This window comes from Osmerus eperlanus, chromosome 7 (assembly GCF_963692335.1).
Source record: "Osmerus eperlanus chromosome 7, fOsmEpe2.1, whole genome shotgun sequence".
Classification (NCBI taxonomy): Eukaryota; Metazoa; Chordata; class Actinopteri; order Osmeriformes; family Osmeridae; genus Osmerus; species Osmerus eperlanus.
This window is the reverse complement of record NC_085024.1, coordinates 2,705,968-2,733,147: the sequence shown is the minus strand read 5'-3', so window position 1 is coordinate 2,733,147 and position 27,180 is coordinate 2,705,968. Positions and strand designations below refer to the sequence as shown.

Sequence of the window (27,180 nt, the reverse complement as noted above, 5' to 3'; positions counted from 1 at the left end):
GCCTGTGGCCTGGCAAGAACGTACTGCCTTCCAGTGTAAAGGGAATTACCCTCCCTGTGGGTGTGCGGGAGTGTGTGTGTGGGAGTGTGTGTGTATGTGTTGGAGTGCGTGTCCGTAGTACTTAGAATCACACAAGCATATTCAGGAACTGTGATGTCCTCAGTGTTCTCTGTGTGTGGAGGCTCAAGTGTGCGGTGAGGCTAAAGGAAGCCTCAACACAAACAGGGCTTTAGGTCTGGCTGTTCCAATCCAGTCTTGAGCCCCGTTAAGGTCAGGCTTGACAACAGAGGGATGAACAGGTGATCAGGAGTCGGGATCTAAGTATAATCTGACCTTATGTGACCTCCCTGTGCCTGACCCAAGGGATAGAAAAAAGGTTCTCTCATATGCTGGAACTTTGTAAGCTAAAGCCTTGGCAGGTTCATCATCTCCCAGGTCTCTGAACCACCTCTGGTACATACTCTCCTTGGCTGGCCACTGCATTCGCAGGAGCTACCGTGCAGGCTGTGTTGGGGTTGAGCATGTGAGGTAACAGCAGTCAGGTCAGGTGTGTTGGGGTTGAGAATGTGAGGTAACAGCAGTCAGGTCAGGTGTGTTGGGGTTGAGAATGTGAGGTAACAGCAGTCAGGTCAGGTGTGTTGGGGTTGAGAATGTGAGGTAACAGCAGTCAGGTCAGGTGTGTTGGGGTTGAGAATGTGAGGTAACAGCAGTCAGGTCAGGTGTGTTGGGCAGCATGAGCAACAAACAGACTATTATAAACACCAGAACCAGCAACAGTGCTGGACTGATCTTGATGATTGTGACTCAAATAAACAAACAAAAGTGATTTAAATAATAATTTATTGAATCAAAACTCAAGTTTAGAAAGCCATGTGCAATCCTAACCCAGAATAATGTGCACTTAACAGAAAACCAGAAGATCCACGCTACATCATTACATGATCATGTTTCCCAGTAGGACTTCATAATGTAATAACGTCTCTCTAATTTACAACGTACACAGATGGATACAGAGGAGAACGGGATAACAGGAAGAACATGAAACCCATGGAAAGAACCAGAACATCTGGAATGGTTCTAGAATCCTATATCCTTCGGCTCAAGTCGGTTACATGCGAGAGAGAGGAAGTCAATTTCAAAGCTACTTTCACCAAAGGCCACTCAGTAGTACGTGTCACTTCCTGTTTGGAGACTCAGAGCTGTGACACTCAGCCCGCACCTGTGTGTGTGTGTGTTTTTACACCCAGAGGGATCACCCCTCTCAGTATGCAGTATCGTGTCAGGGTGTATGAACATGTCTCCTTAATACTGGGCTTTTTATTTACATTATTTAGTTTTTAATCATTACTGCTGAACACATTGCACGTGTGTCTCATACAGAGCGGGCATTAGCTTAGGTCAGGGTGGTCCACAGATGCTGCTGCTGACAAAGTTCCTCCAGAACAGAGACGTTGAAAGGCAGCTACTCGCTACTGTTCATTACTAAACTATCTCAAAAGTCATGACGATACTGGCTGTTATATATACATAACTAAGTACCAATGCTTCAAAATGATTTGAGATGTCATGGATAGGATTAGTGATAGTTTTCTATGAATATCAGATACATCATCAAAAGGCTCTGTAAAATAAATCATCAGAAAATGATCCAGATGTGAAGCGGGTAAACGGCAGCATCACCAGGGCAGAAGGTAGGGAGGAGAGGGCAGGGAGGAGAGGGCAGAGAGGAGAGGACTGGGAGGAGAGGACTGGGAGGAGAGGGCAGGGAGGAGAGGGCAGGGAGGAGAGGACTGGGAGGAGAGGACTGGGAGGAGAGGGCAGGGAGGAGAGGGCAGGGAGGAGAGGACTGGGAGGAGAGGACTGGGAGGAGAGGACTGGGAGGAGAGGGCTGGGAGGAGAGGGCAGGGAGGAGAGTACTGGGAGGAGAGGGCTGGGAGGAGAGGACTGGGAGGAGAGGACTGGGAGGAGAGGGCAGGGAGGAGAGGACTGGGAGGAGGGGACTGGGAGGAGAGGCCTGGGAGGAGAGGGCTGGGAGGAGAGGACTGGGAGGAGAGGACTGGGAGGAGAGGACTGGGAGGAGAGGGCTGGGAGGAGAGGACTGGGAGGAGAGGACTGGGAGGAGAGGACTGGGAGGAGAGGGCTGGGAGGAGAGGACTGGGAGGAGAGGGCTGGGAGGAGAGGGCTGGGAGGAGAGGACTGGGAGGAGAGGGAGGAGAGGGCTGGGAGGAGAGGACTGGGAGGAGAGGGCTGGGAGGAGAGGGCTGGGAGGAGAGGGCTGGGAGGAGAGGACTGGGAGGAGAGGGCTGGGAGGAGAGGGCTGGGAGGAGAGGGCTGGGAGGAGAGGGCTGGGAGGAGAGGGCTGGGAGGAGAGGGCTGGGAGGAGAGGACTGGGAGGAGAGGGCTGGGAGGAGAGGGCTGGGAGGAGAGGGCTGGGAGGAGAGGGAGGAGAGGGCTGGGAGGAGAGGGAGGAGAGGGCTGGGAGGAGAGGGCTGGGAGGAGAGGGCTGGGAGGAGAGGACTGGGAGGAGAGGGAGGAGAGGGCTGGGAGGAGAGGGAGGAGAGGGCTGGGAGGAGAGGGCTGGGAGGAGAGGGAGGAGAGGGCTGGGAGGCACCAGCAGCACATGCTCTGGAAGCTCCTTGTGTAGAGCTTGGCAGCTTATTGTAGTCTGCGTCAATGGTAACACTGACAATAACACAGCTCGAGGCATCAGTTCAACAACACTCTTAAAAAGGTTTAGGAAAAATACAAAACATTTACCTAAAAAAAAAAAAATCATCTTTAGAGCATCTCATATATAATTGTTAACCACGAGCCGCTAATAAATATATTTCTATTTGCAAAAGAGAAAAAAAAAACAAATGGCACATTCTCATCACTCCTTCCAGTTACAGCACTTTCTCAAGTACACATCGCAAAACACCAGGAAGAACAGCAACTCGACTTGAAGCGCTAGGCATTGTTTGGCAGCCTGCGAGTTCCAGTCTGATGGTTTAGCAGGTTGTGGATGTTTTGATGAAGTGGTTATTGTCCCTGAGCGAGGGACAACGAGGCCTGCATGATACCCAGACGACCGTTCACTTTGACTGTTTTCGAAGGAGCGGTGACCTGGATTATAGTAAAAACAAGCCTTACTTTTACACTCAAGCCATCACGTTCAAGCATCATGATGCATTCAGTATAAATTATCGGTAATCCAATTGTCTTTCTTAAATTTTTTCTCTCAGTTTGTCTGTTTCCCCTGGTCTTCCTGGAGGGTTTAGGTTGGTTTAGGTGCTGTTCTATGGGGGCATGTGAAGCCCTCTGACTGCTTGTAAAAAGGGCTGGACAAATCAAATTTGATGAGATTTTCCAAAAAAAGAGTAATTGTGAAGTGCCCACTCGTGTAAACAACTTCCCTCCTGCCGTACCTGCTGAGGGATACCTGTGTGTCCTGTAGCCTACTGTGTTTAAACTCCGCCCTACTGACACCAGGGGCGGGGTTACAGTGCCGTCTGGGCAGGGGGAAATATTCTATTAAATACCACTGTAACACCCGTGGTTATGAGATAAAAACACATTTGAACTTAAACACCACTTCACATTTTTACTTTGAATCTAAACCAGTGTTCAGGGTTAGGCTCTAAACCTGTAAGGATCTAAACCAGTGTTCAGGGTTAGGGTCTAAACCTGTAAGGATCTAAACCAGTGTTCAGGGTTAGGGTCTAAACCTGTAAGGATCTAAACCAGTGTTTAGGGTTAGGGTCTAAACCTGTAAGGATCTAAACCAGTGTTCAGGGTTAGGGTCTAAACCTGTAAGGATCTAAACCAGTGTTCAGGGTTAGGGTCTAAACCTGTAAGGATCTAAACCAGTGTTTAGGGTTAGGGTCTAAACCTGTAAGGATTTAAACCAGTGTTCAGGGTTAGGGTCTAAACCTCTAAGGATCTAAACCAGTGTTCAGGGTTAGGGTCTAAACCTCTAAGGATCTAAACCTGTGTTCAGGGGAGTGGTCTAAACCTGTGTTCAGGGGTTTGGTCTAATTCTGTGTTCAGGGGTGTGGTCTAAACCTGTGTTCAGGGGTGTGGTCTAAACCTGTAAGGATCTAAATCAGTGTTTAGGGTTGTGCTCTTAACCAGTTAAGGTCTAAACCAGTGTTCAGGGGTGTGGTCTAAACCTGTGTTCAGGGGAGTGGTCTAAACCTATGTTCAGGGGAGTGGTCTAAACCTGTGTTCAGGGGTGTGGTCTAAACCCGTGTTCAGGGGAGTGGTCTAAACCCTTGTTCAGGGGTGTGGTCTAAACCCGTGTTCAGGGGAGTGGTCTAAATCCATGTTTAGGGGTGTGGTCTAAACCCATGTTCAGGGGTGTGGTCTAAACCCGTGTTCAGGGGAGTGGTCTAAATCCATGTTTAGGGGTGTGGTCTAAACCTTTGTTCAGGGGTGTGGTCTAATCCTGTGTTCAGGGGTGTGGTCTAAACCTGTGTTCAGGGGTGTGGTCTAATCCTCTATTCAGGGGCGTGGTCTATTCCTGTATTCAGGGGTGTGGTCTAAACCTGTGTTCAGGGGTGTGGTCTAAACCCGTGTTCAGGGGTGTGGTCTAAACCCGTGTTCAGGGGAGTGGTCTAAACCCGTGTTCAGGGGAGTGGTCTAAACCCGTGTTCAGGGGTGTGGTCTAAACCCGTGTTCAGGGGAGTGGTCTAAACCCGTGTTCAGGGGTGTGGTCTAAACCTGTGTTCAGGGGTGTGGTCTAATCCTCTATTCAGGGGCGTGGTCTAATTCTGTATTCAGGGGTGTGGTCTAATCAGGGAGTCAGGTGGCAGAGCGGTTAGGGAAGCGGGCTTGTAATCAGAAGGTTGCCAGTTCGATTCCCGGCCGTGCCAGATGACGTGTCCTTGGGCAAGGCACTTCACCCTACTTGCCTCGGGGGAATGTCCCTGTACTTACTGCAAGTCGCTCTGGATAAGAGTGTCTGCTAAATGACTAAATGTAAATGTAATCCTGTATTCAGGGGTGTGGTCTAAACCTGTGTTCAGGGGTGTGGTCTAAACCCGTGTTCAGGGGAGTGGTCTAAACCCGTGTTCAGGGGTGTGGTCTAAACCCGTGTTCAGGGGTGTGGTCTAAACCCGTGTTCAGGGGTGTGGTCTAAACCCGTGTTCAGGGGTGTGGTCTAATCCTGTGTTCAGGGGAGTGGTCTTAACCTGTGTTCAGGGGAGTGGTCTTAACCTGTGTTCAGGGGTGTGGTCTAAACCTGTGTTCAGGGGAGTGGTCTTAACCTGTGTTCAGGGGAGTGGTCTTAACCTGTGTTCAGGGGTGTGGTCTAAACCTGTGTTCAGGGGAGTGGTCTAAACCCGTGTTCAGGGGTGTGGTCTAAACCCGTGTTCAGGGGTGTGGTCTAATCCTGTGTTCAGGGGGGTGGTCTTAACCTGTGTTCAGGGGAGTGGTCTTAACCTGTGTTCAGGGGTGTGGTCTAAACCTGTGTTCAGGGGAGTGGTCTTAACCTGTGTTCAGGGGAGTGGTGTAATCCTGAGTGTGGTCTTAACCTGTGTTCAGGGGAGTGGTCTAATCCTGTGTTCAGGGGTGTGGTCATCTAATCCTGCATACCTTCTTGAGGCGGTCAGCAGCACTGCCAGACCGTATGGCCTCCAGCATGGCCTCCCGAGCCAGGACAGGATTCCCCCCCGCGCTGGGACTGGGCTGGCCGGAGGGAGGGGGCGGAGGGGGGGGCATCATGGAGGGAGGAGGAGGAGGGGGGGGCATCATGGAGGGATGAGGAGGAGGAGGGGGGGGCATCATGGAGGGATGAGGAGGAGGAGGAGGGGGCATCATGGAGGGAGGAGGAGGAGGAGGGGGGGGCATCATGGAGGGAGGAGGAGGAGGGGGGGGCATCATGGAGGGATGGAGAGGGACAGAGTGGGAAGGGGAAGGAGGAGAGGGAACATGGTGTTTCTCCACTTCAGTTCTCCTGGACTGCTCCAGCTCATCTGCTGCCTCACAGTGGGTCTGGAGAACCAGAGAACAGACTGGTGAGTTTTTCTGAACAACCAGAGAACCAGAGAACAGACTGGTGAGTTTGTCTGGAGAACCAGAGAACAGGAGAACAGACTGGGACATTCGAGTAGCAGTAATAACAGGAACAACTCCATAATAATCTTATATCAGTATATTCTGGGTAAATCTGCAGAAACGCCACAGAAAGCTGAACTCTGACCTTCCTCAGCCTCCCGGAGCTGCTAGGAGCTCTGAGGGCCGCCAGCAGCGCAGACCTCTCGCTCTCCTCCTCCACGAAGGATGACGTCTTGACCGCCACGCTGCCGCCGTTAGCGATCTGGAGAGAACACGACTATCACGCTCAAACCCATGAAGACAAGCACAATCAGTACTACCAATCTGCTGACATCTGCAGTGTTTGACAAGGCCAAGGACTCACACTGACTTTAACACTTTATCGACACTTTGCCATATTGCATGTTGCCCTATTTGTATATTATAGCTATTTTACGCACCTTCCAGCCACAGTAAATTCCTTGTCTGTGTGAACCAAGGTTATTATAGTTTTGCATTTTTGCATTTTCCGTCATGCTGCCTATCCCTGTACCGGGGTTAGCTTCTGTTTCGGGGGAGGGGGGCTTGGCGTTGTCCTTTACCTTATTAAGGTAAGCTAGGTTAACCTCCTTGTGCGTGCGTCTGAAATGTACTTTCCAATTTGTGGGATTTTTCCCTTTAAAATTTTTTCCACATATTTCACCACCTTCCACTGCAAGGCACTTGCTTTTATCTGACACACAGTCATATTCAAAGTTACCCCAAATAGGACTAATTTCTGGGTTCCCAGTCGGAAATGTAAACTTATTTGGCCATTTACTCTATAATTGTATTTTATTTTAGTTAAGTTTTGCGACCATACAATACAGTTTTAGTTGGTTATCGTTTTTTTGTGATGCCTCGTTTTTATTTTTATTTCAGTTAACGACAATGTTTTTTACCACCTAGTTTTCGTTATTTCGTTCGTTTTCGTTTACGATTATAACCTTGGTGTCAATTAAATGGGCTGCATTTATATACAGCACATTTAACGGCACCTATCGGTGCCTGAAGCGCTTTACATTTTGCCTCTCATTCACACACACACGCTGGCCTGCCCATCAGAACTGCTCCGGTGGACGTGATTAGTGGACGACTCTCTCTACCCCCTGTATAATGTGAAGTATGGTGGGGGAAGAAAAATGGCCAGAATTCCTTATCATTTACATTTGACAAGCCCCATTTTGTTAAGCCCTGCAAATAATACAGTGATGGTGGTGGGCCAGACGTCTGACCTTCCTCAGACGGTCCCTGCCTCCGTTCGTCTGGATGGCCTCCATCAGAGACGAGTGCAGTGTCGTCTCCTTCTCCACCGACTTCAGGATCACCGGCTTGAACTTCTTCACGGGGCCAAACACGTTGTTCAGCTGCTGGGGATCTGGGAGGGGCACGCCCCCGGAGATCTGCAGCTCCCCTGGGGGAGGAGCCTCTGGGTGGGGGGCCACGTGGGGCCGGAGAGTGGTGGTCTGGATGCTCGGGGCGTCCCGCTTCTGGGCCAGGGCCTGGTCATGGACCGGAGTCTGTTTACTGTGGGAGTTCAGGGTGGTTTGTTTCGGTGCAGAGGTGTGGGCTGCAGGCAGGGCGGGTTTAGGGTTGGCGGTGTTAGAGGTCCCTCTGGCTGAGGCGGTAGTTAAGCCTCCCCTATCCGGCCTCAGTGCCCCAGACTCCTGCCTCTCTGTGCTGCTGTCAGAGTAGCTAGTTGACCTTTTAGGACCTCCAGAGTGAGAGTTCAAGTCGGTCGTTCCTCTGCCCTCGCCTGAAGAGCTCTCAGGTTTGTGAGAAGGCAGGTATGGAGTCCGCTGAACGGGCCGGCCTTCTTCCAGAGAGCTGAAGGCACCTTTTTTCCCAGGGACAGACGATTCTGGGATCCTGGTGATGTTGACAACATGAGCAGGGGGTTTGGCTGTGTGTTTAGTGATGGCCGACGCCACATATTGGCTGGACGTTCTCCTGGAGGGTTTCAGGAACGACAGGTCTCTCTTGTCCGGGACGGACACAGGTTTGACAGGCAGGCTGACGGGCTGCTGTGAGGTTTCCGGAAGGTTTCCATCTGATTCAGCACAGCCCTCCTTTGCAACCTCCCCAGTACGTTCCTCCAGCCTGACTCCCCCTGCAGCGCCCGAAGCGGCGGTGACAAGAGATGTTTTCTGATCTCCTTCGGTCTTCTCCCTCGCCCTCATGCTGGGCCCTCTGCTGGGAGCCAGGGCAGCAGCTTCCTGTTTCTCGGTTGAGCTCCAGAAGGCCTTGGCTCGGCCCAGGAGAGGAGACTCCACACTGATGCCTGACTCGGAGGAAACTCCGAACATGTTCCTGTGCAGGTCCACTCGGACCATGTTGCCCAGCTCGTCGATCTTGATGGCTCCGTTCGTGGGGGCGGTGGGGGCCGGTGTCGGGGCCACCGTTGGCTTGGGAGGGACAACGGTGAACGTCTTCATTCCGAATCGAGACACGGGGCTGTGGGTTATTTTACTGGACGAGGAATGGCTTCTGTAGGCAGGACCTCCCTCCGCTTTCTTGGCAGTTTGGGAGTGGCTGGAGGGGAGAGAGTTCGGGCCGTCCTCTGGACCATGGAGCTTGCGGGAGTTCCCGGGATTAGGGTCAGCGTCCGCGGTCGCCTTCTGCCTCTGGAGCTGTGGTTTAGTTGTCGTCCCCGGAGCTGGTTTCTCCTTCTCTGCGCTGTAACCCTGTGTACGAGGCTCGCTCCTGGGCATGTAGAGGGGTCCCGTCTGAGCGCTGCTGGCCTGGTTTCGGCCGCAGGACGAGCCAGCATTGTTGTTCCTGTTCCGGCCCACGTCGCCAGGCTTCTGCGTGGAGTGGTGGCCCGCGGGCGCCGTCTCGGGTTCTGCCCGCCGCTGCTCCGCCTCGCTCTGTTCGTACTCCTCCAGGACCTCGTCTATGGCCGTCACCGGGACGTCCAGATCCACCGCCGACACCGGAATCTCGTTACTCTCAGGAGATAAGGAGCAAGTTTTCTCTTGCACTACAGGATGCATGGATTGAGAGACAAGGAGAGATGTGAGTGCATCGATACTAGACCAGCATCGTGAGAGGACAGCTATCATGGTGGACCAGGGAAGTCTGTTATATTATACATGGGACATGTCCCACCAACTTTAGAAAAACAACAAATCTGTCCTGTTCTGTCCCCCTCCCCACACACACTTTTTATGAAGATAATTATATTAAACAGCAGCATCCTGGGTTATCAAAGAAAAGCTGTCCCACCCATATTATAAAAACCAACTTGCACCCTTCTTGCTGACTCCCCCCCACAGCGAGAGGAGCTCACCTGCTAGCTCATCATCCAGCCTGGCCAGCGGGAGCTCTGGGTCCTCGTCATAGCTGCCCTCAGATCTGCCCGCTTTCGTCCTGTGGATGGCATCTCTGCTGTGTCTGTCGGGATGGATGAGAAGAAAACTGTTGGGGTTTGAAGAGTTGTGCTTTGCACGTTACGTAAATATCTATTTGTTATGTTGACTCTTTTCAAGTGTAATTCAAGTCTCTTTGAAATATTTACTTCAAAGTTTATTACTTACAGTACTCTAAACTCAAGGTCTCAAATGAGTCTGAGTTATTGACGTTCTGTATGTATGTTAATCCAGTGCTTATTCTCTCTAGGTTTAATGTCCCCCACAGACAAGAAGCTGCACTGTTATTTAAAACAGCTGAGGAGAAGATGTTCCAAGATCTTTTCTAAAAGTGTGAGAAGACAGGAGGGTCCGAGACGCCAGCTCAGAGCTTTCACTCTCTCCTTCCTCTTTCTTCCCATCTCAAACCATCTCTCTTACTCCTTATCTCTCTGTCTTCCCTCTCTCCTCAAGTCTTCTCATCTCTTTCCATCTTTTTCTCCTTTCCTCTCTGCCTGTCTTCCCAGCTCTCTCCCTCCCCCTCTCTCTCTGTCTCCCGCTCTCCCTCCCCCTCTCTCTCTCTCCCGCTCTCTCTCTCTCCCGCTCTCTCTCTCCCCCCTCTCTCTCCCCCACCCCTCTCTCCATCCCCCTCTCTCTCTCTCTCCCGCTCTCCCTCCCCCTCTCTCTCTCTCCCGCTCTCTCTCTCTCCCGCTCTCTCTCTCTCCCGCTCTCTCTCTCTCCCGCTCTCTCTCTCCCCCCTCTCTCTCCCCCCTCTCTCTCCCACCCCTCTCTCCCACCCCCCTCTCTCTCCCACCCCTCTCTCCCTCCCCCTCTCTCTCTCCCTCTCACTCTTCGTGCTAAGGCAGGCTCCAAGCCCCCTGGCTGCTTCTCAGTTGCTGCACATGTGGTGCTGCAGTCAGTTATCATTCAATGTTTGGCTCAATAAAACGAGCCATTAAAAGCCAGCCGGTGCTGAGTCGTGAGGAAGATGGAGACATGAGTCAGCGACTCAGACAGGAAGGGAGAGAGATCATTCACTGTGGTGGGTTTAGAAGAAGGTGTCTCCCATCTCCTCAGACCTCTCACCACAGCTAAACCTGGACGGGAACTCAAACGCCTTTCTACACTTTCCTCTTCATAATGTTGTGGTTTGTCCTGAAGGGTTCCTGTGTTAGTGTGTAGTGTTACTCCTTTAAGGTCATTGTCCTGGATGATGGAGCAGTGAGTGAATGGGACCCTTCCTAAACACCTCTGCTACAGGTGCACACGCTGGGACGTGGTAAACACAGCACCTGGCAAACACAGACCGGTCCTTGACTACGCACTCAAACACTATTAAACCTAACCCTTCCCATCAGTGGTTGTTCTGCTTTTCTCTCCATCAGCCTGTCGCTTTTAGGGGGAAAACACATCAGCTAAATGAATACAAATGTCCCGTGACACGCTCCCGTTACCGCAGCGACGACTCCTCACCTGTGCCTGGAGCCCCAGGTGGCACAACCTTCGTCGCTGTCACTGGAGCCGTCGCCGGGCGGGTCCTGGACCTGACCTCCCCCCGGCCCCCGCGAGAGGCCTCCGTCGGCGGGCGAGCCGACCGCCCTCGGCTCCTCCACCTCCCCCATGCCCTCCCCCATGCCCTCCTCCACCTCCCCCGTGCCCTCGGACGCGGCGTAGCCCTGGTCCTGGAGGCTGTTGCTGCTGGCCAGCGAAGCCGCCTCCTCCTCGTCTGTGTCCGGGGTGTGTCCGTCCACGGAGCGCCGCCGCGAGTACAGCCAGGCTGACCAGGCACCAGGAAAGAGACGGTGTTTAGATGGAAGCCATTAGAATAGTTTGACAAGACGTTTTTAATCAAAGCGACACACAAAGTAGAGCTTGTGGAAAGCACAAGAGGAAGATCAAGGGTTCAGATTCATCACAACATGTAACATGCAGCAGCATCTTCTGTTAATGTGAGTATTAGCATCCACATCGTCACCCACATCAGCAGTTTGTGGTGTTACGTTGTCATGCACAGTCCTGCTGGGTATCAGTTAGTAGAGAGCTGGGCATTGGCTTGTTAGAAGCAGAGAGCAGACGAGGTGAAGGACATGCAAACAGAGGAGAGGAGGTTGGATACAGTTCAAAACACACACACACACACACACACACACAGGCACACACACACACAGGCACACACAGGCACACACACACACACAAAGGCACACACACACACAGGCACACACGCACACACACACACACACACACACACACAGGCACACACACACACAGGCACAACTGCACACACAGGCACGCAGTGTGTGCGGCCTGTCCGGTTCGGGCTCACTACAGTGACTCACAACCATCCTAAGAACCCACTCATCCTTCCCAGCAATGAGGCGAGTCATGTTAGAGTCAGGAATACACACACACACACGCAGACACACACACACTCCTACAGTTCATACACAAGCTCAAGTTGCATGCTCATCCTTCCAAACCATAATCACAAACAGTCTGACCTTCTGCTCACCTTCTGCTAACCAACACTCCCAAACCAAGTCTGGGAAACGGAAGGAGACACATGCACGGTAGATTTGTGCACAGTCCACACACACAAACAAGGAACAACCGGAAGTATGGCCCAAGTCTCGTAAGAAAGGTCTTCCATATCTTTAATTTAAAAGGAAGACTGCTTCCACTTCAAAATGATCTTGCAACTCTTTAAGTGGTGATTCTGCACTTGATACAGTGTAAATACATTTCCTTTTTGTGAAATATAGATCCATACCAACTAGTGACCTAACAGTGGCTTCATAAGCAGATGTGTCTACAGACAAGCCAACGACCCAACACAGGGAACATGTAAACACCACTCATCTCCATTGACTCAACACAGGGAACATGTAAACACCACTCATCTCCATTGACCCAACACAGGGAACATGTAAACACCACTCATCTCCATTGACCCAACACAGGGAACATGTAAACACCACTCATCTCCATTGACCCAACACAGGGAACATGTAAACACCACTCATCTCCATTGACCCAACACAGGGAACATGTAAACACCACTCATTTCCATTGACCCAACACAGGGAACATGTAAACACCACTCATCTCCATTGACCCAACACAGGGAACATGTAAACACCACTCATCTCCATTGACCCAACACAGGGAACATGTAAACACCACTCATCTCCATTGACCCAACACAGGGAACATGTAAACACCACTCATCTCCATTGACCCAACACAGGGAACATGTAAACACCACTCATCTCCATTGACCCAACACAGGGAACATGTAAACACCACTCATCTCCATTGACCCAACACAGGGAACATGTAAACACCACTCATCTCCATTGACCCAACACAGGGAACATGTAAACACCACTCATCTCCATTGAGAACACCATTACAGAACTACATCATTAGAGCAACAAACCATGTTGTGTCCTAAGACCTGCCTCCAATGTCATTTGAAACATAATAATAATAATAATGCAGTCATCATTTAGCAGACACTTTCATCTAAAGCGAGGTAAGGGGGGGTATTCAAACCCGAGGCCTCTTGATCTGCAAATGCTCTAATCACTGAACAATATCTATGTTTTTTTCAAACATTTTCAAATACTATTTGCATGAGTTAACCTGCAGTGGGTTAGCTGATGATGATCGACCCTGCAGTGGGGGATTCACAACAGGAGGAAACACACATGAGGCCTGAGATGATGGCAGATACAGAACCAGGAAGGATTCCAAACACTTCACACAAATCAGCTTTACATATTCATTGTATGTAAAAAGAAACAAAAAAAAAAAACTCACAAAGCTAACAAAATATGTTCCCAGTTTAAAGACAGCATGCTCATGTCTACGGTGTTTTCCACCATCACCAAACCTACGCTAGGGAACCATTGATCTGTGGATCAGATGACTTCGCTCATCATCTCCTTTCAACACGCCATCAGCATCATTCTTCACTCAATACACACTGGACACATGCAGCCAGCTCCTCTTACAGTAGCTACCCTGTCTCCTCTCACACACAGTGTTGATATGCTAAGCTACATTTGTTAGCCTAAACTTGCTAGGCTAAATCAACCAGCTGCTAAGCTAAATTGGCTAGGATAAATCAATTACCTGCTGAGCTAAATCTGCATAGCAAAATCAACCAGGTGCTATGCTAAATCTGCTAAGCTACATCAACCAGGCACACAGAAGAGATGTGGGTATGTAGAGTTCCTTTTAACAGTGCATTGAAGACAGGAAACAGACATCCTTCAGGAGGAAGTAGGAAGTGTAGGGAGAGGAAGCTCAGTTCTGAAGGGGACGGGGGGAGGAGATCCAGGGAGATGAAGGAGAGGAGGGTGGCGGAGAAGAGGAGGGTGGAGGAGGACAGCAGCAGGAGGGTGGAGGAGGACAGAGAACGAGTGGTGATCACAGCCGACTGGAGCGCAAACGAACAGGTCCACAACAGTACACTAGGAAGGGACAGACACACACTTCAGTACGCTGGGGGAGGAAGGAGGAAGAGTACAGGAAGTGAGTCGATGGACAGAAAAAGAGAGAGAGAGATTGGCTGACAGCAGTCTGGACCTACACTGGTGCTGCTCCTTCTCCTCCAGGGTGGCCCGAGGCTCTGAGAGAGAGGGGGGAGAGAGCGGGGGAGTGGGGGAGGAAAGCTGGGCCGATGTCCGACGAGGTTTGAGCGGCACTGGACGCTCTGCACCTACAACACACAACTGAGAGGATGTAGCAGGCAGGATCTGAGACTGAGGAGTGGAACCATGTCAAATCAGGTCTTTCATTGTGGCGGCTAAACGGGAACTGGGAAGGGTCAAATCAGTTGATCATCACAACTAAGAACAATAAATCTGGTGTTCTCTCTCCAAGGATGCTGTGTCTGTTCAGTATTAGGGTGCTGTGTCTGTTCTCAGCTAGGGTGCTGTGTCTGTTCTCAGCTAGGGTGCTGTGTCTGTTCTCACCTAGGGTGCTGTGTCTGTTCTCACCTAGGGTGCTGTGTCTGTTCTCACCTAGGGTGCTGTGTTTGTTCTCACCTAGGGTGCTGTGTCTGTTCTCACTTAGGGTGCTGTGTCTGTTGTTCTCACCTAGGGTGATGTGTCTGTTCTCACTTAAGGTGCTGTGTCTGTTGTTCTCACCTAGGGTGCTGTGTCTGTTGTTCTCCGTCTCGTCCACCTTCAGGCTGATCGTTGACTCCGCCTCCTCTGACCCAGAGCTGGGGATGGGGCTGTGTTTCCGAGGGCCAGCCTGACTGCTGCGGGCGTTGCCGGGAGCATTGCCGGGAGCGTTGCCGGGGGCGTGGCCGGGGGCGTGGCCAGCCGCCAGGCTGCTACTGCTGCTGCTGCAGAGAGAACCAGCGGCCTCCGAGTCGTCGCTGGTGCTGTGGCTGAGCTCTGAGCCCGAGTCCTGGGCAAGGAGGCTGGCGGCCGGGGTGCTGGAGGCGGGAGAGCTGGGGGCAGGGGTGGAGGTGAGGGTGGAAGGGGCAGAGGAGGGAGTGTCTGGGGCGGGGGTCACAGAGGAGGGGGTGGGAGGGGGAGCAGGAGCCTTCCTCTTCATCTGAAGGCTCTCTGAGTACTGAGAGCCTGGAGTCACCTGGGGGGAGGAGAGAGACAGAGAGAGACAGAGAGAGAGAGAGAGAGAGAGAGAGAGAGAGAGAGAGAGAGAGAGAGACAGACAGAGACACAGAGAGAGAGACAGAGAGTGAGAGAGAGAGAGAGAGGGAGAGAGTGGAGGGTTATATTTTGTCCACACAAGCATTCTTGCGTTTACCCTGGTTTCTACATCTTGCAAATGGCTCCTTAAATGCAGTAATGTAGGGGATAGGTACAGCTTATGACTGGAGTGTCTTTTCAAACCTTCCCATGGCTTTGAATGAAAGCGTCTGCAAACTGAATACATTATTCTACATGTTTAGGCCTTGTGAGGTATTCTAGCCCAGCTTAGCCTTCCACACTGCCTCCGCTCCAAGTATCTGAACTCCAGAAAGGTAGTTACTCAGAATAGAAGAATCTAATCGTATTTGTATAGCACGCAGTGTTACAGTGGGCTTCACATAGGCTCATAGACCTGCACCTTACCACCCTGAACCCTCCAGGAAGACAAGGGACAACTCTCAACATGTAAGAAACCTGGGGGGAGCAGTTCAGTGAGGGCTCCCCTCCTGCGGAGACGAACCATATGTGTGTGTGTGTGAGACACAGAGAGAAAAACAGAGAGAGAGAGAGAATATGGGCCAAAGGTGAAGATAACATTGAACTCCAAGGGTAGAGTGGTATGTGGAGGACAATGTAAGTGGGTCATTACTGCTCTTGTGGCTCTGCAGTCGCCCCCAACCCAACTGTGGAGCTATTGACGAACTCACTGACCTCAAACTGCTGTCACTCACACATTCTTCACCCCCCGACACACGCATGCCACACACACACACACTCTCACATACCACAAACCCACACCCATATACTACAAACACATATACCACACACGCACTCATATACCAGACACACACATGCAACCACACACACACACTAATATACACAGACCGTATTCCCCCTGTGTGCTAGTGTAGTGACCCCTCCCTGTCTCAAGGCTTGGTAGCACCAGGGGTCTGGTGGGGTCGGTCATCAGGGTCGGACTACCATCACCCTCCACAGCTCTCCACAGACCCCCACACCCCTTACAGCCCCTCCACAGCCCTTACAGCCCCTCCACAGCCCTCCACATCCCTTACAGCCCCTCCACAGCCCTTACAGCCCCTCCACAGCCCTCCACATCCCTTACAGCCCCTCCACAGCCCCCCACATCTCTACACAGCCCTCCACAGCCCTTCCACAGCCCCTCCACAGCCCCCCACATCCCTTACAGCCCCTCGCATCCCTTACAGCCCCTCCACATTCCCTCCACAGCCCTTACAGCCCCCCACATCCCTTACAGCCCCCCCACAGCCCCCCACATCCCTTACAGCCCCTCCACAGCCCTCCACAGCCCTCCACATCCCTTACAGCCCTTCCACAGCCCTTCCAGCCCCTCCACATCCCTTACAGCCCCTCCACAGCCCTCCACATCCCTTACAGCCCCTCCACAGCCCCTCCACATCCCTTACAGCCCCTCCACATCCCTCCACAGTCCTTCCACAGCCCCTCCACAGCCCCTCCACAGCCCTTACAGCCCCCCCACAGCCCCCCGCATCCCTTACAGCCCCTCCACATCCCTTACAGCCCCTCCACAGCCCTTACAGCCCCCCCAAATTCCCTCCACAGCCCTTACAGCCCCTCCACAGCCCTCCACATCCCTTACAGCCCCTCCACAGCCCTCCACAGCCCTTACAGCCCCTCCACAGCCCTCCACATCCCTTACAGCCCCTCCACAGCCCCTCCACATCCCTTACAGCCCCTCCACATCCCTCCACAGTCCTTCCACAGCCCCTCCACAGCCCCTCCACAGCCCCTCCACAGCCCTTACAGCCCCCCCACAGCCCCCCGCATCCCTTACAGCCCCTCCACATTCCCTCCACAGCCCTTACAGCCCTTACAGCCCCTCCACAGCCCTTACAGCCCCCCCACAGCCCCCCGCATCCCTTACAGCCCCTCCACAGCCCTTACAGCCCTTACAGCCCCTCCACAGCCCTTACAGCCCCCCCACAGCCCCCCGCATCCCTTACAGCCCCTCCACAGCCCTTACAGCCCCCCCAAATTCCCTCCACAGCCCTTACAGCCCCCCCAAATTCCCTCCACAGCCCTTCCAGCCCCTCCACATCCCTTACAGCCCATCCACAGCCCTTACAGCCCTTCCACAGCCCTCCACAGCCCTTCCAGCCCCTCCACATCCCTTCCAGCCCCTCCACAGCCCTCCACATCCCTTACAGCCCCTCCACAGCCCCCCACATCTCTACACAGCCCTCCACAGCCCCTCCACAGCCCCTCCACATCCCTTACAGCCCCTCCACAGCCCCCCACATCCCTCCACAGTCCTTCCACAGCCCTTACAACCCCTCCACAGCCCTTACAGCCCCCCCACAGCCCCCCACATCCCTTACAGCCCCTCCACAGCCCTCCACAGCCCCTCCACAGCCCTTACAGCCCCTCCACAGCCCCCCGCATCCCTTACAGCCCCCCCATCCCTCCACGTTCTAGGGAGAACCCTCCATCCCCAAACATGAACCTCGAGAACATGAATCCTGAGGTATTATTGGCAGGCATCCAATAATAATAATAATAACAATAATAATAACAATGCCAGTAGTGCTAGAGCGGAAGTGTAATGTTTTCATTTATGATCTTTTTGTAATTGAGTTCTGGAATAGAAGTGGTCTCATCCTGAGTTCTACAACAGACAGGGGTTCTAGCGCCAGGTAGAAGGGGTTACTGCTCTTTTGTGGCTCCACAGTCCCCCACAACCAACTGTGGAGCTGTTGACGAACTCACTGACCTAAAACTGCTGTCACTCACGGCTGGAATCATCACACATTATTCACCCCCCGACACACGCATACCACACACACACACACACACACACACACACACACACACACACACACACACACACACACACACACACACACACACACACACACACACACACACACACACACACACACACACACACACACACACACACACACACACACACACACCCATATACTACAAACACACACATATACCACACACACACTCATATACCAGACACACACATGCAACCACACACACACACTAATATACACAGACCGTATTCCCCCTGTGTGCTAGTGTAGTGACCCCTCCCTGTCTCAAGGCTTGGTAGCACCAGGGGTCTGGTGGGGTCGGTCATCAGGGTCGGACTACCATCACCCTCCACAGCTCTCCACAGACCCCCACACCCCTTACAGCCCCTCCACAGCCCTTACAGCCCCTCCACAGCCCTCCACATCCCTTACAGCCCCTCCACATCCCTTACAGCCCCTCCACATCCCTTACAGCCCCTCCACAGCCCTCCACATCCCTTACAGCCCCTCCACAGCCCCCCACATCTCTACACAGCCCTCCACAGCCCTTCCACAGCCCCTCCACAGCCCCCCACATCCCTTACAGCCCCTCGCATCCCTTACAGCCCCTCCACATTCCCTCCACAGCCCTTACAGCCCCCCACATCCCTTACAGCCCCCCCACAGCCCCCCACATCCCTTACAGCCCCTCCACAGCCCTCCACAGCCCTCCACATCCCTTACAGCCCTTCCACAGCCCTTCCAGCCCCTCCACATCCCTTACAGCCCCTCCACAGCCCTCCACATCCCTTCCAGCCCCTCCACAGCCCTCCACATCCCTTACAGCCCCTCCACAGCCCCCCACATCTCTACACAGCCCTCCACAGCCCCTCCACAGCCCCTCCACATCCCTTACAGCCCCTCCACAGCCCCCCACATCCCTCCACAGTCCTTCCACAGCCCTTACAACCCCTCCACAGCCCTTACAGCCCCCCCACAGCCCCCCACATCCCTTACAGCCCCTCCACAGCCCTCCACAGCCCCTCCACAGCCCTTACAGCCCCTCCACAGCCCCCCGCATCCCTTACAGCCCCCCCATCCCTCCACGTTCTAGGGAGAACCCTCCATCCCCAAACATGAACCTCGAGAACATGAATCCTGAGGTATTATTGGCAGGCATCCAATAATAATAATAATAACAATAATAATAACAATGCCAGTAGTGCTAGAGCGGAAGTGTAATGTTTTCATTTATGATCTTTTTGTAATTGAGTTCTGGAATAGAAGTGGTCTCATCCTGAGTTCTACAACAGAAAGGGGTTCTAGCGCCAGGTAGAAGGGGTTACTGCTCTTTTGTGGCTCCACAGTCCCCCACAACCAACTGTGGAGCTGTTGACGAACTCACTGACCTAAAACTGCTGTCACTCACGGCTGGAATCATCACACATTATTCACCCCCCGACACACGCATACCACACACACACACACACACACACACACACACACACACACACACACACACACACACACACACACACACACACACACACACACACACCCATATACTACAAACACACACATATACCACACACACACTCATATACCAGACACACACATGCAACCACACACACACACTAATATACACAGACCGTATTCCCCCTGTGTGCTAGTGTAGTGACCCCTCCCTGTCTCAAGGCTTGGTAGCACCAGGGGTCTGGTGGGGTCGGTCATCAGGGTCGGACCAGCATCATCCTCACAGCTCCTCACAGCACCTCCAATTCACTGACACCAGCCAACAGTCAGTCTCAGAACGCATTCCTCCTTCACCACCACCGAACCCCCTGCCCCCCTGACAACAACAGTCCTGACAGGCGGGTAACGTAGCATTAAACAGGATTAACACACACAAACACATTCTCACACACATACATACAGTCTTTCTCACACACACACGCACACACACTGGCTAGCTTTATCCATCACCCTGAATACTATTTATGTGTGTGTGTGATACTATGTATTTGTGTGTGTAGGTGTGTGTGTGTGAGAGAGACTATGTATTTGTGTATGTATGTGTGTGTGTGAGAGACTGTATGTATGTGTGTGTGTAGGTGTGTGTGTGTGAGAGACTGTATGTATGTGTGTGTGTAGGTGTGTGTGTGTGAGAGAGACTGTATGTATGTGTGTGTGTAGGTGTGTGTGTGTGAGAGAGACTATGTATGTGTGTGTGTAGGTGTGTGTGTGTGAGAGAGACTGTATGTATGTGTGTGTGTAGGTGTGTGTGTGTGAGAGAGACTGTATGTATGTGTGTGTGTAGGTGTGTGTGTGTGAGAGAGACTATGTATGTGTGTGTGTAGGTGTGTGTGTGTGAGAGAGACTATGTATGTGTGTGTGTGTAGGTGTGTGTGTGTGAGAGAGAGAGACTATGTATGTGTGTGTGTAGGTGTGTGTGTGTGAGAGAGACTGTATGTATGTGTGTGTGTAGGTGTGTGTGTGTGAGAGAGACTGTATGTATGTGTGTGTGTAGGTGTGTGTGTGTGAGAGAGACTATGTATGTGTGTGTGTAGGTGTGTGTGTGTGAGAGAGACTATGTATGTGTGTGTGTGTAGGTGTGTGTGTGTGTGAGAGACTATGTATGTGTGTGTGTAGGTGTGTGTGTGTGAGAGAGAGACTATGTATGTGTGTGTGTGTGTGTAGGTGTGTGTGTGTGAGAGAGAGACTATGTATGTGTGTGTGTGTGTGTAGGTGTGTGTGTGTGTTTACCAGCCGAGAGGTCGCTGGCCAACAACGTGAACCTGACCTTGGTCTCGTTCTAGGGAGAACCCTCCATCCCCGAACCCTGAGAACATGAATCCTGAGGTATTATTGGCAGGCATCCAATAATAATAATAACAATGCCAGTAGTCCTAGAGCGGAAGTGTAATATGGGAGTCAGGTGGCTGAGCGGTTAGGGAATCGGGCTAGTAATCTAAAGGTTGCCGGTTCGATTCAGGCCGTGTCAAATGACGTTGTGTCCTTGGGCAAGGCACTTCACCCTACTTGCCTTGGGGGGAATGTCCCTGTACTTAGTGTAAGTCGCTCTGGATAAGAGCGTCTGCTAAATGACTAAATGTAAATGTAATGTTTTCATTTATGATCTTTTTGTAATTGAGTTCTGGAATAGAAGTGGTCTCATCCTGAGTTCTACAACAGAAAGGGGTTCTAGCGCCAGGTAGAAGGGGTTACTGCTCTTGTGTGGCTCCACAGTCCCCCACAACCAACTGTGGAGCTGTTGACGAACTCACTGACCTAAAACTGCTGTCACTCACGGCTGGAATCATCACACATTATTCACCCCCCGACACACGCATACCACACACACACACACACACACACACACACACACACACACACACACACACACACACACACACACACACATACCACAAAGCACACCCATATACTACAACACACACAGTTCTAGAACAGAAAGGGGTTCTAGCGCCGGGTAGAAGGGGTTGCGGCTGGCTCACCTGGTAGGCGTCCAGGCTGTGGTGCTGCAGGTGTGGGGTGGGCGTGGGGCCGGGCGGGGCTGGGGCCCTCCTCTTCTTGGGCTCCACCTTGGGGGACATCCTGGAGATGTTCATCACAGACTGGGACTGACCCAGTGTGCTGGGGCGCGCTTCTACACACCCACCCCCGCAGGTCCCAGACAGGCCCTGGAACACAGCGCAGGGGTCAGACACACACACACACTTCATACACACACATGCACAAACACACACAGAGCCTTCAAACTGGAAAGGATTTCCAACTCTCTCCTCATGGCCTGACCCTGCCCTCGTCCGCCCCCTGTCAGGAGAGAAGCCTGGCAGTACAGTGTTTCCCACTGATTAGAAAGCAATTTGTGGCGGGGGGGGTTCAAAATATTTCCTTCGTTAATACTTCGTTACACAGAACTTTATTATATTAAATATTAATCCAAAACCTTCACAAAAACCAACAACAACAAACAATTTCTCTATATGCAGGTAGCAACGCTAGTGCTAAATAACTATTTAGCTGGTCGGCTCCATGACGCCGGGTAAGTAGCTAGGGCTCCTGAGACTTCTCACCAAAAGAGCTTGTCTAGCAGATTAAGACATGTTCGTAGGTACCTAGCGAAAAGTAGCCTCCACTTTCCTACACCTTTAGCTACGGTACTCATGCTGAAGGCTCGCTGATATAGCTGTCTGTCTTACTAGAACGGTATGCATCATTGCTAACGTGTGCTGACGTTGTGACTGTGTGTGTGTGTGTGTGAGAGAGACGCGGGAGTGACAGACGGAGGGAGGGAGAGCAGGGAAAGGAAATGCAGCTGAACTAATACGCTGCGTGTTTTAGCCTATATAGTGTAAAATAGTTAGTATCGTTTTTTTTACGAAACGCAATATGTGGCAGCCGGTGTTGATTCTGTGGCGCACCGCCACAAATGACTGTGTGGGAAACACTGCAGTAAACACAGTACACGGAGCAACGCTGTAGGGCCCTCTAGTGGTCACCAGGAGAACTGCCATTCACTAGCAGGACGAGAACTGCTAGGTACTGCAGCTAGCAGCACTGAGCGTGTTGAGACATACAGAACACACAGCTTCAGATCTACTAGCAATTAATACAGTCACATTCAAGGTTGAATCTTTTATAGAATTAGAGATGGGTTAGTAGTTAAATTAGAATTTTTTAAATGTCCGTTGGGTTAGTACTTACATTAGAGTTTTTGTCAGTATTTTGTGTTAAACTGTCATCATGGCCATCCATATCCACAGTCGGCTGGGATTCAGTCTGAAACAGAACCAACAGCTAACATGCAGAGCCAAGCTCTATCACCACAACCTCACGCGGTCTAAACGAATGATCCTGGGGGAGATCACCAGAGATCATCGCTCAGAGGGATCGCTCCTCCTACCTTGGATTTCCTGCGGCTGAACGTGAACAATCCCAGAAGGCCTTTCTTCTCCGTGGAACCGGACCCCAGAGAGCTAGAGGAGAGAGACTCTGATGGGAGAGAGAACAGCTCAGGTCAGCAGAGAGAGAGAGAACAGCTCAGGGCAGCAGAGAGAGAGAACAGTTCAGGGCAGCAGAGAGAGAGAGAGAGAGAACAGCTTAGGGCAGCAGAAAGAGTGAGAGAACAGCTCAGGGCAGCAGAGAGAGAGAACAGCTCAGGGCAGCAGAGAGAGAGAACACAGTTCAGGGCAGCAGAGAGAGAGAACAGCTCAGGGCAGCAGACAGAGAGAGAGAAATCAGCTCAGGGCAGCAGACAGAGAGAGAACAGCTCAGGGAAGCAGAGAGAGAGAAAACAGCTCAGGGCAGCAGAGAGAGAAAACAGCTCATGGCAGCAAAGAGAGAGAGAACAGCCCAGAGCAGCAGAGACAGAACAGCTTAGGGCGGTAGAGAGAGAGAACAGCTCAGAGCAGCAGAGAGAGAGAGAGAACAACTTAGGGCAGTAGAGAGAGAGAACAGCTCAGAGCAGCAGAGAGAGAGAGAGAGAGAGAGAACAGCATGTAATGTAATGATTTAATTGGATGCTTTTATCCAAAAGGACTTACAGCACAGGGGGAATTGAACATGGGATCTAGATCTGCAGTCAAATGATCTACCACTTGAGGTGGATATTTGTTACACCACTGAGCTATACCAAACCACAGGTGAACTTAACCTACTCTACTCCAACCCATACTAAACAACATTTAATATTGGATATCTACAGTACATACATTCTCATGTCAATCTAAGGACTGTCCATAAGTGCCCCACTAGCTGCACTCCTCGTCAGCCCAGACTAGCCCTGCAAGGGCTGACGGTTACAAGCTCACGTCACCTGATTACTGTAGACACAACCACTAATCTCACCAGCAGATGGCGCTACAACGGTGTTGTTGAAAGATGACCGTCTAAAAGCCCCTTTCTCAATATTCTCTCATTCACCCCTCCACCTTTATAAAGAGATGGAGGAGGAAAAACTGCTCATCAGCTTCAGTCTTATCAATAACTACGCCCAATAATATACATAAATATACAGAAACTTGCAAATTGTACAATTAGCTGTAGATTCATTCTACACTCACTAATGCTCCTATTTTTTTTTTACAGAAAATCTTGAGAAGAGGATTGATACCTGACATTGTAATGAACCAAAGACAAACACAACACAACTGTAGCTCTGCAGAAACACAAACATGTTATTCACTCACAAACTGCATCTCCCCAGAGCAGTGGTTAGGCAGGCACCGTGTGTTATGGCATGAGTGTGTGTGTGTGGGTGTGTGTGTTATGGCATGAGTGTGTGTGTGGTAGAGACAGGCAAGGTTAATATGAAAGCCGGACTGTAGATCTAAGATTCACAGCAGGTCTAAACTCTACTGCAGGTCTAATATTCACAGTAGGTCTAAACTCAACTGCAGGTCTAAGATTAACAGCAGGACCCACAAGGATAAAGGCAGCATTCAGGCGATAATACCTGAGCAGTTAAGAACAGGTGCAGAAGCCGTTTTAAGTTGGAGAACTGGAAACAATCACACAGCAGATGATTCAGAGCAGGGCTGACCTGGGTTATATTTCAGTTCAGCTCATTCAGGAAGTGATGAAAACTAAATACATATACCATCTTAAAGAGTTTGCTTGTTGACCCATAAAATAGATCAACTCTTGGTTTTAGGACTTCTTGAAAGACTTTGAATTGAGTGAACTTGGGGGCTGTGTGTGTGTATGTGTGTGTGCGTGTGTGTGTGTGTGTGTGAGATTGTCGTTCTGTGGTTACTCACAGCTAAACATTACTCAGCCCTACTGGGCAGAGTTCACTCTGAGAGGACTAAAGTTTCAGAGCTCCTCAAACATGTAAACACAATCTGTCTCACGTTTACTAATCTCCCAGACCCACCCTCAGGATTGACAGGGCAGTGACATAACTGGCCATTAACAGGGGCTTGTAACCATAGATACACTACACCACGGTGATCTATCATCAACATCAATGATTGCCTTTGTATTGTAAAATACGTATTGCCTATGTATGTATTTTTATTGGGTGTGCTCAAGCCTTCGGCGAGAGCACAACCTTTGTTCTCTCACATATATATTATTATTGGGTGTGCTTTGCCTTCGGCAAGGGCACAACCTTTGTTCTCACATATATATTATTGGGTGTGCTTTGCCTTCGGCAAGGGCACAACCTTTGTTATCTCACATATATATTATTGGGTGTGCTCAAGCCTTCGGCGAGAGCACAACCTTTGTTCTCTCACATATATATTATTATTGGGTGTGCTCAAGCCTTCTGCGAGAGCACGACCTTTGTTCTCTCACATATATATTATTGGGTGTGCTCAAGCCTTCGGCGAGAGCACAACCTTTGTTCTCTCACATATATATTATTGGGTGTGCTCAAGCCTTCGGCGAGAGCACAACCTTTGTTCTCTCACATATATATTATTATTATTATTGGGTGTGCTCAAGCCTTCGGCGAGAGCACAACCTTTGTTCTCTCACATATATATTATTATTATTATTATTTTTATTTCTTTTTGCCCCCCTAAAACTCAGTCAATATTTGGCCTACATAGACAACGTAGGTGTCAAAAGTTTCGTCTTGGTAGCGATTGAGTTGCTTCTATTGGAATTTACGTTCCGTTGCATGGTTTAGGCTGAAGTTAAGTTTTTGTGGCGAAAAGTGAAGCTAACGGTGGCTAATTTGCTAGCCACAGTCACTGACGTTACTAACGTCACTACGTCACTAACGTCACGAAAACACGCGTGACTACCTTTGGCAGAACATTCGTTTCGCATCTGTTAACTTGGGGGATAGCTAGGCTAACTATAGCTTTACTGCAAGGCAGCTGCAGAAACGCCACAAGCAAAGAGGCCAGGGTGATAACTATTTACTCATTTTACTTTGTGATATGACACACAATTGTGATGTGTAATGTACAGTATAAGCTGATATTATTAAGGAAGTACATCTACTTTCGGAAACAGTAGTCTACTATTTCACTGAAGTATTAGCATCATGACATTAGCCTGTGTTGCCCGGGCAACACATACTACAGTGGTCTATGATGTAGCGTTATCTGTTTTCAATCGTTAAAATAAACATTCCTCACATATACATTTTCGTTGTAGGATTTATTCTGACATTAGTAAACGATTTGTTGGTGAAATTACCATTACCTGTGGTTTCAAACCAGTGTAGCTCACTGCAACGCTGTAGCTTACGCGAGACACACGACAAAAACATCTAACTTACACAGCTGTTTAGGAAGTCAAACGGCGACAGAACATGTTCGGCACTCCCCTTACTTAAATCAAAAGTCTATCTAACTACTAACCTGAACTTCATTGCCACAGCCTAAACTTTGTCAATCTGTTCATGAAAATAATTAATTTCAGCTTAAACCGTACAACGGAACGTTAAATCCAATTCAACCAACGCAATCGCTACCAAGACGAACACAGCAGTAGTCTAGTACTGTACCGTAGTAGTACAATTTACCGGGGCAGCTTCTCCACACAGGGCTATATCGCATTTTGCGTTGTTACTGACAATGATCGCTACCAGTGAGCTTTTTATAAATGAGCGATTTTCCACTAAATAAATGTCAAGCTTATTTACGTTTTGGGGGGCATATTTTCAGTTAGCAGATGGTACTGTTTGAATCGCGATTCCATCTTCTACTGCCGGGTAACGTCGTAGAATAATCTTCAAAGGGGGTTCTTTATTAATGAATGAATGCAATGAGTAGGCTAAATGCATGAAAATATCACGAGAAGGGAAAAACTTAAAAGGACGTTTAAGTCATAGAGATTAGGTCAATTTTTACACCGGTCTGCCAAATGTATTCTTTTTGATTCAACAATGAGGCTGCCTCTTGCAGGGGAAATGAGAAGACATCCATTTCATTCTACACTTCACTCGTATTTTCAGTTGTAAATAAGCAGCAAAAAAAAAATGCTTTTAAATCTATGTAATCTTTATAAATAATAAGTATGCATTTTTATATAAAATACAGAAATATCAGTTGTAAAAATGTCATTAAAAAACGGACCCCTGTCCAACCGACGCAAGCAAGCACACCCTACAATTTCCCCAGAAATTGTACCCTCTCTAGTTATTATTATTTTTTATTTTTTTATTTCTTTTTGCCCCCCTAAAACTCAGTCAATATTTGGCCTACCTAGACAACCTAGGTGTCAAAAGTTTCGTCTTGGTAGCGATTGAGTTGCTTCTATTGGGATTTACATTCCGTTGCATGGTTTAGGCTGAAGTTACGTTTTTGTGGCGAAAAGTGAAGCTAACGG

The 27,180-nt window shown here is 50.4% G+C and overlaps 1 protein-coding gene across 7 annotated transcripts in view; it reads right to left on the bottom strand.

Annotated features, from left to right (window-relative positions):
- Positions 1-823: 823 nt before the first annotated feature.
- The window catches only part of cobl (cordon-bleu WH2 repeat protein), a 49,176-nt gene continuing 22,819 nt past the window's right edge, over positions 824-27,180 (bottom strand). For 3 of the 7 annotated variants that reach the window (XM_062466488.1, XM_062466489.1, XM_062466492.1), the window contains 14 exons: positions 24,347-24,391; positions 22,796-22,884; positions 22,597-22,671; positions 21,384-21,569; positions 14,555-15,008; positions 13,996-14,124; positions 11,048-11,178; positions 10,875-11,014; positions 9,344-9,447; positions 7,290-9,034; positions 6,182-6,298; positions 5,846-5,973; positions 5,575-5,740; positions 824-3,105 (listed from right to left, as the gene is read on the bottom strand). In XM_062466488.1, coding sequence (XP_062322472.1) covers positions 3,022-3,105; positions 5,575-5,740; positions 5,846-5,973; positions 6,182-6,298; positions 7,290-9,034; positions 9,344-9,447; positions 10,875-11,014; positions 11,048-11,178; positions 13,996-14,124; positions 14,555-15,008; positions 21,384-21,569; positions 22,597-22,671; positions 22,796-22,884; positions 24,347-24,391 — 3,593 coding nt within the window. In that variant the 3' untranslated portion in view covers positions 824-3,021. The remainder of the gene's footprint in view (positions 3,106-5,574; positions 5,741-5,845; positions 5,974-6,181; positions 6,299-7,289; positions 9,035-9,343; positions 9,448-10,874; positions 11,015-11,047; positions 11,179-13,995; positions 14,125-14,554; positions 15,009-21,383; positions 21,570-22,596; positions 22,672-22,795; positions 22,885-24,346; positions 24,392-27,180) is intronic. The other 4 variants (XM_062466495.1, XM_062466493.1, XM_062466491.1 and 1 more) reach the window with 4 other exon arrangements.